Source organism: Lissotriton helveticus, chromosome 1_1 (assembly GCF_964261635.1).
Source record: "Lissotriton helveticus chromosome 1_1, aLisHel1.1, whole genome shotgun sequence".
Taxonomy (NCBI): domain Eukaryota; kingdom Metazoa; phylum Chordata; class Amphibia; order Caudata; family Salamandridae; genus Lissotriton; species Lissotriton helveticus.
Window position 1 is genome coordinate 1,980,337,489 of NC_136057.1, and position 12,286 is coordinate 1,980,349,774.

Below are 12,286 nucleotides of genomic sequence, written 5' to 3' on the forward strand. Positions count from 1 at the left end.
AAAGGCTCAAAGTGTGATAAGGAAGGGGTATGAGCAATTGTAAGAGGTACCAATAGAGGTATGGGGGGAGCGGTGCAGGAGTCAAATGGTGGCCGGAATAGCGAAAAACATGTTAACAACCTAAATACAAAGGTTTCCCTTCTTGATGTCAACCTGAAGAATGTAATAGTCACCTGTTACAAGTGATGCATTGCACATTAAATCCCACAGGACACCTATCTTGATGGAGGAGAAAAGAAAGAAAGGAACCCTATCGCTTTGCAGTCAATGTTGGAAACCCTCACAGTATCCGAAAATCTTTAGGAGATTTGAACTATAATTACAGATGTGAGTAACCATTTCCACTGCAACTCTAACCTCTGAATATATAAGTTTACACATCAGTATCCCATGTGCCTGCTTCTTCCCCTGACTAACAAAACCAAACTTGAGAACTATTGAAACTTGATCTCTTATTTAACTGTCGTAAAATAGGAAAGCAGGATGTGTTGGACTTAGCCATTTTCGCAGGGTCATCCCAGAGCTTTTTGTCTTCTTCCTGTATTTTTTCTGATTCGTAGTTGGTGGTTCTATGACTCTGGGCACTTTACCACTGCTGATCCGTGCTAAAGTGCATGTGCTCTCTATTGTAAACTTGGTAAGATTGTCTACACCTGTTTGGTATATTTAATTTACCTGTAAGTCCCTCATACAGTGGTATGCAACATACCCAGGGCCTGCAAATGAAATGCTACTAGTGGGCTTGCAGAACTGCTTGTGTCACCCACCATAGTAGCCTTTCAAACCTGTCTCAGGCCTCTGCCGCAGAAGGGCCTGCGCGTGCAGTTTACTGCCGCCGTGGCACAGCATATAAAGTGGTCGCCATGTCTGCCACTCCCCTTTTACTAAATATAACTCATCCCTAATGTAGGCCCTAGCTAGCCCTATAGGCAGGGTGCTTTGTAGGTAAAAGGTAGGATAGGTGCCTTAGCTCTGTGGCATGACGTGGTAGTGACAAACAGCCTATTTGGAAGATGTGTTTCATAGGTAATTTCCGATTGGAGAGGGGTACCGTGACCATGCTTGCTATGTTTGGAATAGTAGTGATACATCCTGCTTATTGTTGAATGCAGATCTATTATTACTATTTTAGAAATGCCACCTAGAAGTGGGTATTTCTGTGTGCTATGTGTCTTTGTGCACTGCCTGGATGTGTATTGTCCATCTGGTTTTGAATGACAGGAGAGAGAGAATGTGCTGAATAGACCTCGACTGAATTTAGAGTAGCAGGAGGAGTTCCACCTACACCTGAATAGGGCTGTGCCTGCCTTCTACAATGCGGTCTCCATCCCCTGTGGTGTGCCTGAGGCCAGGGCAAAAAAACAAAGACTTTGGCACCATAAATACAGGGGCTGTGACCCCATGAAAAGGAGAGAAGACATTGCGTGGGACTGGTAGCTTGGGGAGAGGATGTTGCCTTATGGCTAGAGCGGCAAACTTCGACTTGGTTCAAGTCTCAGCAGGGACGCTCAACATCCTGTGATTCTGGGCAAATCACTTAATCGCTCCGTGTTTAACAAAAATTAATGTGTCTGTCCCTAACGCAACTGCTGCTTAAGTAAAGCACTCTGAAACCTTTGGGTCAAGTCTGCGCTATATAAAACTTCAGAAAAAAAAGCCTGCTGGCTGCTGGGTGGCTGAAAGGACGGCCATTCTGCTGAGTGACCCTGTGTGCTGGACTGCTTGTGCTCTGTTCTCTACCCTAGTTTTCTCCAGGAATTGAGTGGCATGTCCCCCTCTTGCAGCTTGTGAAGAGCGCTTGATGTATTTTCACTGCACGAGGTGAGCGCTTTCTGGTGCTTCCACTTTAAGGGAAAACCTCCCTGTGCTTCGCTTCTTGAGACCCAAGGGAGCGTTTGCTCTGTGGGACATTCTGGGTTGAGCCCCCACCCCTATGTTTGGAGAGCCTGAGGAAGATTACTCATTTCAGTGTGGCTGCTCGTTGGCAAGATCAGCGTGAGGGAGTCGCCAGCATTGCTGGGCAACTGGCTTGGCTGACCGGAGTTCTCAGCATTTCCCGACCACGCCCCCAGAAGCCAGTGAGGACGCTGCATCATAGGCGGCCACCTAAGGGAGTCCCTAACCAAAAGCGGGACTGGTGGACACTTCACTCCAGGTTCAGCCGAAGTGGGCGTGGTGCTGCCACATGAGACTCATGGGCTCCGAGCAACTGCCCCTCGTGGAAAACGATGTCGGCCATGTGCCACGTCAGCCAGGAGGTCGGCACCCAGGAAAACGCCACTACTGGAGAACTTTGTACCCAGCCAGGTACTGTAGTGTAGTTCAGATATTCCCAATAGGCTCTGCGCATTGGAATAACATATCCTATAGATTTGATGTAGGACTTATGTCTACTAGGTCTCTATTGAATATATTAGACTTAATTGTGAGTGCCAGCTAGCTCAGAGGTCACTATAAACTTTCTTAAATAAACAAGAAGGAATTTGTTTCTAACAATCGCATAAACATGACAACTTTATTTCCCCAAGAATAAAACTGATCTTCAGAGTCGTGGAAACAATAGATAGATATTTTACTCAGTCAATCGTGCATGCTTCGTTTCATCAGAGGTGCAGAGAAATAGAGAGACAGGCGTTTTCAATTAAAGGGTTTATTGAACAGTCTTCTATCTCAAGCAAGTAAAGTGAACTGCTACAATCGTAATACTGGTTGCAAAGTATAATGCATACAGTAAGAAGAGTATTATAAAATAATACTGTAAAAGCAATGTTTGGTTCCTAGACCATAGATAAATACATACATAAATAACAAAGGCTAAAGTACTCAACTGGTGCTTCTAAAATACGCCTTCCCCAATGTACCTAACCTAAGTCTAGTACGAGGGAAGAAGTAAGTGAGGTGTAGCATAGGTTTAGTTTGTCTTGGCCAAGAATCTAACCAAGATTTCTCTTAGGGTCTAATCAGCTCCGTACCTTGGTTTTAGAATGAAGGAGGTTTGGTATCTCTGTCTCGGACTCAATGTCCCAACACCCTGTGAGGGGAGCTTGGAAACACTGGAGCTGGATTCTCAGCGAGAGAAAGGACAGCTTCTTTGTCAGTACGTCAGCTGGAGGGTCGGCTTCCTTCGGCACTTGCTGTAGCGAGCTGCATCGGGCAAGTAGATAGTCGAGCTGCTCCAAACCACCGTTTGTTTGCTAGGGCAAGTGTAGGCATATTTATACCTTGAAGAAGGTGCCTAGTTTGACGTAAAGTCGGACATAATAACATCATCAAAGAACCCCAAGGGAATGGTAGTTCATTGAAAACTCCATGATTTCTAGGACAAATCAATATTCAAGTAAGGGGATGTCCCTAACTGGTGAAGCCGCGTTTTCCTAGACATCGTTGTGGCTTTTTGGAACTAGTGGATGTAGCTATGCCTGTATTTGGACTGGATGGGTTATGTCTAAATATGGGTATGATTTCTATGTCTATATAAGGGCAATGTCAATTATACCTATATAAGGGCATGAATCGGTAAATTACAGTTGGATTCTAAAATGCTACACAACAGTACAGGTGAGTGTCTTCCCCACCTCCTCCTTGGAGGCATGCACCACTGCACAGCCAGAAAGCGGCCACTGCGATCTTTTGCCTCCTGTTGGGGGGAAGCCTGAAGATTGCTGGCATATGGGGAGGGGGGCATGGCTGGCCCTGTTGGCCTGAAGTAGTGGCTGGGCCCCTCTACCGTGTTACTGGAAGCTGCGCCCAGTGTCATGGGCAGTTGCCTCTCATCTCTTGGGGCATAAAGGGGAAACCTTGACAGAGGCTCCCACTCCAGAGGAGTAGTATTGGAGATCCCCGAGTGGGAAGGAACCCTCATGAATTTCCACATTCCATGGTTTAGGCAGGCAGGTATCTTAGGATACTACAAGGGGAAAGATAGTTATAGTTTACTGTTTTGTAGGAGTGCAGGTACCACTCTCACTGTTGTTCTAACTCATGGTCATGTGATGCTGGTCATTCATATATGCTATGCCCTGATGCGTTTATATATGTGGTGTTACATTTTCTGTAATGATACTTCTATGATGTGTGCACTCTACCAGTAGTTACTGTAGTTCACTGCTGGGATTGTTATGACAATGGCCCGACTGGCCAAGTGATTTATGTGTCTGTATGAAGTCATGACAAGTGCTTAGGGGTACAATGATTTATGTGATTGTGATGTAATGTGTTTCATTTGCAAAACAAATTATACTTTTATATAGCCTTGTGTTGATTCTCTTTTTGTGGTGTGTCCAGTGTGTCGCTGGTGTGTCTGTGTGAGTTGAGCAAACGCTTTACAAATTGCCTCTGGGATAAGCCTGACTGCTCTGCCAAACTACCAAGGGGGTGAGCAGGGGTTATCTTGTGTGTGTAACTCCCTTACCCTGACTAGAGTGGTGGGTTCCGGCTGGCTTAGGTGTGTACCCTAGCCAACCAGAAACCCCATTTCTAACACAGAGTCAGAACACTATTGATATTGTTTCTGAGTGTGTCTTCCTTTTTCTTTTCAGTAGATGTGGAATCAAAGGACAAGAGGGCTTTGCTTAGCATGGGCTTTCTGGACAAGAAATCATCATGACATCCAACCTCAAGCTCCTTGGTTCTCAAAACTAAACGTAATTTGGGGTCGCTAAGCCTTAAAGGAGGCGGAAGAGAGATGCAAGCAATAGTCACTGAATCTACTGATAATAACCTGCGAAATCCAGGAACGAAAGGCCATCACCTCAAGGTTGGGAAAAGTGCATCTCAACCTGTCTGTCGGACTACTGTCAACTTGCATAGAGAGCACTGATAGACTCAACATGTTGGCTTCTTGCCAGGAACTCACTTGAAGGATCATGGTGGCTAAGGACTTGGAGCGGCGACCACGCTGTCTCTCTGCATGGAAAGTTTTGGGGTGATCTGTCAAGTGGGGGCCGAGAAAAAAGAGGGGTCCCAAAGTGCAAAATCCTCCTGCATTTTCCATAGTCTTCTTTACACAGCATTCCCGCAAATATTGTTGAATTGAATTACACCAAATTTGGCAAGTAGCTAAATCTTGATTCACAGATTCTGCTTTTTGTGATTTGGTGTAAATCTGTTTAGTAGTTTTTGATCAATTAAGAAATATTTTTATGTCTGGACGGTAGGGTTTGAGGGCCTTAGGTGAGAGTCCTTCAAACACATTTTAAAAAATTAAGCTTTCTGATTGGCTGCCAGCAACATGAGAAAAATGCTGCTGGAAGCCATTTACAGGACTCCAGAATTTAGTCCTCTGTCCTGAATTATTTTTTTATAAATATATATATATATGAGGGGGCAGGGTAGGGATACCCTGCCTACCTATGCCCCGGAGGGGACCAGAGGGACCCCCTGGAGCCAACATTTAAAAAAAATTCCCAATTGTTACTGCAATCCCATATAACTCCTGTGGGATTGCAGCAACAAAAAAAATCTCTCTGCCTTTGTTTAGAACATATATGGGAGCCTGGGTGGCAGTGGTTCCCACCTTCCCAAGCTGATTTTGGGCTCCTGGGACCCCATCAACTGGGGCTGAGTTCTTAAATTAAGGGGAGTGCGCAGCCCCCTGTCCAATACATTATAGGCCTCAAGGAGCCCACCCCCCAGTACCGTATTCTATAAGGGACTGGCGTGCGATCTACCTACCCAAACCATTTTAGACCCCACCCGTAGAATTCTAATGCCTTTTGTAGGAAATTAGGGAATTTGTTTTGTGGCCTGCACAAGTAATAGGTCCTCAATTTCCCCTTACTGGGGACTCTCTCTGGGTAACAATGCAGAGCAGATCAAGGCCTACTCAGGGGAGGTGGTGTGGACTAGTAATCACATTTCGCTGGCACGCAATGATAGCACTCAATAAATAATTGTCCACTCAGTGCTTTTTCTTCAGGAAAGGGAAAAGTAAATGTATTACATATCAACACTACTAAATACAATGCACTAAATACCATTGATGACATTGCATAATCACTTGTAAGCTCCCCCTTCCATAGGGTCATGAAAACATATATGGTAAGTTTATTGGCTTAGTCAAATGTTCAAGATCAACAATCTACATGTTAAAGACATCATTCTATACTTAAATGCATTCATCAATTATAAAAATCATGTGTAAATGCACTTATTATGATTAATATAAAATATTTGATTTGATCAATAATGACAGCCAACCTAATTATAGCAATGCAACATTTTAAAATGAGCAAACCATGGGTCTGTGTGCTTTTTATAAACTTTCCATCCATTAAAATGCAATCATAAAATAGCCCCTAGAGATTATCACAAAACAAGCAACCATAGACTTAGCCCCTAGCGGGTGCTGCACAATATGTCCCTTCTTAAAGAATCTTCAGGCCACCATAAATGCAGCCATAGAACAAACCCTTAGAAGGTGCTGTAGAGCCAAAGTTCCAGCATTGGGACAACATTGACGAAAATCCCTCACAAGTCAAGGAGTCTATGACCCCACAGACATAGGGTCATTACTTTAAACGTTCCTTAGGGGGAGCTGCTGCACTTCTAAAGCCTCCCATGCTTCATTTATCACATTGGTGGTTTCCCTGCCAACTTGGGGCAACCACAAATAGAGAAAATGATGCAGGTTAATTAGTACCAGACCCCAAATGTTGAGGGCAGCTAAGTTGCCACCTCCTTGATGCCCCGCCAGCTCCTACATGGCCAGCACCTCCGTTTGCAGCCACAGGAGCCAGCAACGTCTACTTTCTTGTCCACTCCTACAGGCAGGTGTCTGCTGACTGGTGATGGCTGCATGCTCCCCACACAGGCTGCAGGGCAGGCCCACTACTATTCGGGGGGAAGCCAGACACCACTGGCCAATCCTAGGGCCCAATATCACCTCTCCACCCATGTCCCAACCCTCCTGTACACTAAGCGGGGACAGGTCAAGATGGTGTCATCCAGGATTCACCAGTCACATCTTCTCTGGGGACATCAGCTTTGTCCTTTGCTGGCATCACAGCCAGGGCCTTTCTCACCAAATTTTGAAAAGGGAGTCATCTCCTGCGTTGGCTCCAGAGGTCTGGGTTCCCTCCTTTGTTCGGTGGGTTCGAGCAGGCCCATCCCTGGTACAATGTGACGTCTGATTGATTGATACAGATCCTTCCGCTCCACCCCTGTCCTCCTCAGGAGCTGAGTGAAGAACTGTTTGTGTGGGGAGGCCTTTGTTCCTGCTGCTGGAGAGAAATGTAATTAACTTGGCACAGCAGGGTGACAAACCGCCTGGGTTCTGATCCTTAGATAAGCCAGAGAAGTATGACAATTCTGGATGAATCCTAAGTTGCACATGTTTCTTTTGTGAACCTGCAGATTTTATTTTCTCATAAAGACCATCACAGGGCTTTGTAGATCAAAGAGAAGTAATACTGCACCCTAAGGCAGTTTCCCCCATATGTATAATAAAATGTCACTACAGACAAAACAGTAAATCACACTGACTTTCCCTATTAGTGTACACTAACAATATAAGGCCTCCCGCAGGTCATTATCTAATCCTACAGAGTCCCCTCACCACCAATCTACATGTGCATGGCAGTAGTCTCACATGTGCAGCCCCCATATGAGTGCACATGTTCATGTGTAACCAGACTTCATGTGTAACCAGACAAGTGCCCCTTACCCTTGTTGAATCACAGCAACCTTATCTTTAAAGGTGGACACTGACGCTAAACACGGACAGTCCATTTGCCATGTGATTACTTTTGTTGAGATACATGTCGTGAGACTCACCCACAGTAAAATGTGCAAAACCAAGTGATCCTAAAAGAAAAAAAATCCAGGCGTGCCGAGTGAGTGGAACTTATTTCCAATACTTTTCATAATAAACAGATCAATTCCATGAAATCTGACAGAGCCTTTCCGAATGAATTGGTAAGGTGTATAACCTTTATCATTGGCTTGACACCAACATCATCAATGGCTTAATGAAACACACTTAAGCTGGAAACCATCAAGCATACCGTTATAAAATTATAAATATGTACAAAGCTTCAATTGGCAAAATTATATACACCCTCCCGCTAAAGGCTTAACAAAGAGTATTGCAGTGTAACATCTCCTTCTCTTAGTGCTTGTCAAAGGGGTGGACCACCATCGATACCCTTGCCTACTACTAAAATCTGTGGGATTTTCACACTATCTGCATCACAGTGTGATAACAATCCACTGTTAACATCCTATTGCCTTAAACAACTCTTTTAACAATAAATTAGCCAGGCTTACTGCCTTTGCCATATTTACATTATAACCAGATCAGACCTATAGCATGTGATACATTTGTACCAGCGAACCAAACAGGGTTAAAGCCTTAACTTTGTTTTGTCAGCACTCCGGCCTATAGTATCGAACACAGGATTTCCAAAAAGGCAACCATCATGCATACAGTCTTAAAAAAACAAATGTATACAATACTTCGTTTTGCAAAGAAAAATAGTCTCCTAAAAGAGACAATCAAGGATCATCATGGTGCTAATCTTCTATGTCAACAGTTTCCCTGAGATATCAAAACCATTGCTTGCTATGGTAATCTGTGAGATTCCATTCCAACAAAATAACACTGTGCAAGGTCAAATACAGAGTAATAACTATTCACCTTTAAATGCCTATTGACATTAACACGTGCTTTTCACAATAAATATGCCAGGCCTATTGCCTTTATTGAATTTTTTTATGATAAACAGGTCAATGCTAACCTTGTTTACTGGATTGCCACCACAACCAACACAGTCCTGTAATGATGAGTATGAGCTTTCCCACATGGCAAACAGTGCAATACAATTACTCTTTCCAGTAGAAGCAGTAATTTTCTTCTCGAACAAATTATGTAATTAAGGAACCAAACATCTGGGTGAAGTCTAAGCCCCTCCCTCAGCCGTACTTCTGAAAAACAATTCTGCTTATGGTGTACCGGCCGATGTGCTCTCAAGCCAGAACTAAAACAGCACAAAGTTCTAAGATGCCCATATGTGCATCATTGCACTTTCCTACGTTTTACTTTGGAGAAGTGTAGCAATATCTTTGAGATGAAAAGGACATGGTATATTCTTCTGTATCTACAGGAAGCGGAATGTCTGCTGCCCTGTTGAAGTAAACGGACAGTTTTTGAACAAAAGAAAGATTTTCTCTGTTTAATGGAGAAAACACTTTTCCTCCACTTATAAGGTGAATAACATAGGTAAAGAGTCAGATCAGAATAATGAGTAGTGTCATAATTATCTCTCACAAGAAACAGGGGGTTTTAATTAGCCTGTGTCCTATCAGGGGCGGCTCTAGGCTCATGGCGGCCCTGGGCAGGGAGCGTAGGTAGGGGGCCCCGAAAGAGGGGGTCCGGGTGGTCAGGGTGTTTGGAAGTGGAACAGAGCCGAAGACCGCCACACCCCTGCCATGGGCCGCCACGCACATATGTATCCATCCTCAGAGGATTATTATATTAAGGATATATATTGGTGTGGTGGCCCCTGGGGTTTGGTGGCCCTGTGCAGGTGCACAGCTTGCACATGCCTAAGGCCGCTCCTGGACCTATCAGATTGCCCAGCAAGTGCATGGCTGTGAACTACAGTGGGAATTTCTGGTGAATCACTCCACTGGTAAGTAGTTCTGAAACACAGGAGCCCCAGTTTAGGGAACAATTCTTGAGTGTTTCAGTTCTAGATTTCATTCTGGACTTTCTTGTGTGCAACCTGTTTCTTAATATGTCCTCTACGAAGAGTAGTTTTGAAGAAGTCCCTCTACCAGAGCACATTGACAACGCCACATGAGTGAAATGTTGGCGCAGTATGAGAGCCGGGAGCCCCCATCACCTGTTTGCTACTAAAAATATCGGGGGGGGGGGCTGATTCTTCCAGCAATAGGCAGAGTGGAGATGCAGGGGCTCTAAGAAGAGGTGAATAACAACAGAGCCTCGTTAACAAGTAAATGGTCTTTTAAGACCTGTGAAGTACTCGTGTGCGACTATGTGTGTGTGCCCGGGAAGCTAGCTCAGCCTGGGCTGATAGACACAACGGGGGGCAGGGTTGGGGGGGGGGCGAAGCCCTTTCAGGATAATGGGCATTGCGCTACTGAGTCAGAGTGTGATTACGACATACATTCAATAAACAAACGACAAAAGAGAGGTAAAACATATATGAAGAAAGATGGAGGAAAGCCACACTTGCAGATTTGTTAAGAGGAGACATTGTAGATAAAGACAATTATATAGGCACCTTATCTCGTTAAATTCATTTTGGCCGTGTCTATTGTATTTGCTGGGCAATTATTTAAATATTTTGTAAATAAATGTCTGCACCTTCGTGTCTTGCTTTCCAAGCTCTGTCAGAAAAAATATTTCTTGGCTGTAGTTCACCCTGGCAGAGCCCTCCAATAATCATATTTAAACTTGTGTGGTGTATGGTTTAGTACATACTCTTGCATATCTTTCTTCTTCGCCTCCCACTTCCTTTCCTCAATGATTTTTCTTTTACTTCTTTCCTTTTACTATTTTTCTAACATGGATCCCTTTCTATCTCTCTCTCCTTTCTTCTTCCCCTTCTCCCTTCTTTTCTTCTCCCTCTCTTTTCTTTCCCTTTACCCTCTCTTTATTTTGCTTCTCCTTACACATATGCCTTATGAATTGTATTGTTCTGATTTTTCATTTGTTCTGATGTAAGGCTTTGTATTGTGTTCTCTTAAAACCAAATAAAAATTTCTTAAACTGAAAAAAAAAAAAATACTCTTGCATGTTCCTTTCTGTATGTTTTTACAGCTTCTATTTTTTCTTAAACATCTGATTCGTCTTACAGTTTCGTTTATTATAGATAGTTTGGCTTTTTTGGAGTATATTAAGTTTTATTGAAGGCAGCATGGGTCTAGCAGTCACGAGATTATGGTTGTGTATATGTACATCAGCGTATATCAGTGCACGAAAAAAATAATGCAATATACATGAAGCAACTTGGAAGTTTTGTAAATTAAAAATATAGAAATGGCCATTTACTTACATTGTTTGGAAAGTCAGCCTTCAGCTCGGCGACACTTTGGCACCAGTAAGCAGTTGTCTTTTCGCTAATCAGTTCAATGTTTAAAAAGGAACCCTGCCCCGGTCCGTATGTAGGGCCTGACGTGCATCCTCGAATAATTCTTGGAGAGACGTTTGTGACAATATCCTGTAAAAGCAGACATACATTATCAGAATGACAAAAAGAACTGCCATGTGAAATCGCAGTCATGTTCACCTTCCACATCCCAAAAAGTATTAAAAGTCTTCATGCTGACATCCAACACGTTTTGAGTGAAAAAGATTTTTTTTGAACAACTTACAAAATAGGGCGAGCGAAATGACTACTATAATGAAGATATTACAGTTAGATAGCTCTCTGAGGTTTTCGATTTACATATAAAGTGTGTATTATTGTACACAGTCCACCGAGCAGCAGACGCATGCAAAGAAGCACTTTATTTTATAGATATTACATACATTTTAAGGGATGTACGATGCTTTCTGCAATTCTGAAGAGTGTTGGTTAGGGCACGCAATATAAACCGTCACAGTCCAAGTGTGAGATCGGACTGAGGTAAGAATGACAGTTCGTCATGGAGCAGTAAAACAAGCAAAGCGTATTGTCATTTCTTCCGACATCCCATTTTTAGGTGCATACTATGACTCTGGAACAGACAGCATCTGGTGGGTGGGACGTTCTTTTTCCGTTAGTTGGCGATTGATATCACAGAAGGCAGTGAGCTAAATGAAACACGTTGTCGCTTTTTTGCGTTTGAATCAGAATTGCTATATATCGTGCCCACCCCCCTCCCCCTCAACCTCCACCACCACGAATTTCACCAATTTTACCTAGGAGGGATTTGAGCGAGCCACAGAGGTTGGTAATGAAGTAAATGTGTAGTAATCAGGTGCAATAAAACTACATTCATATGCTATTCTCCATTTTGGCCTGAAAAGAACTCTGAACAACATATATTTCTGGATCAAAGGGCAGGCGGTTTTGATCCTTCTTGCTCTATCAGATGTTTTCTATTGGCTGCTTTCTCTCCAAGCTCGATCCCTATAGTTGACAATTTCAAACCTGCGTACACAGGCGCGTCCTTACTAAAGGGAAGGTGGAGACTTCCTAATCTAAAGGTATATTAGTGGGTATGTCAATTTCCATGGATGAGACCATTCCTTGCAATATGAAGAGGATACGTTTAGCACTATAAATATATAATATATAGTATATTATAATATATATATATATATATATATATATATATA

General features: G+C 43.3%; 1 protein-coding gene across 2 annotated transcripts in view; it reads right to left on the reverse strand.

Moving 5' to 3' along the window:
- Positions 1–12,286, reverse strand: part of DPYD (dihydropyrimidine dehydrogenase) — a 3,662,673-nt gene that overhangs the window by 1,229,022 nt on the left and 2,421,365 nt on the right. For both annotated transcript variants that reach the window (XR_013594885.1, XM_078644210.1), the window contains exon 14: positions 11,019–11,183. Coding sequence is in view for 1 of the 2 variants with exons in the window: in XM_078644210.1 (XP_078500336.1) it covers positions 11,019–11,183 (165 nt within the window). In the remaining variant the exon portion in view is untranslated. The remainder of the gene's footprint in view (positions 1–11,018; positions 11,184–12,286) is intronic.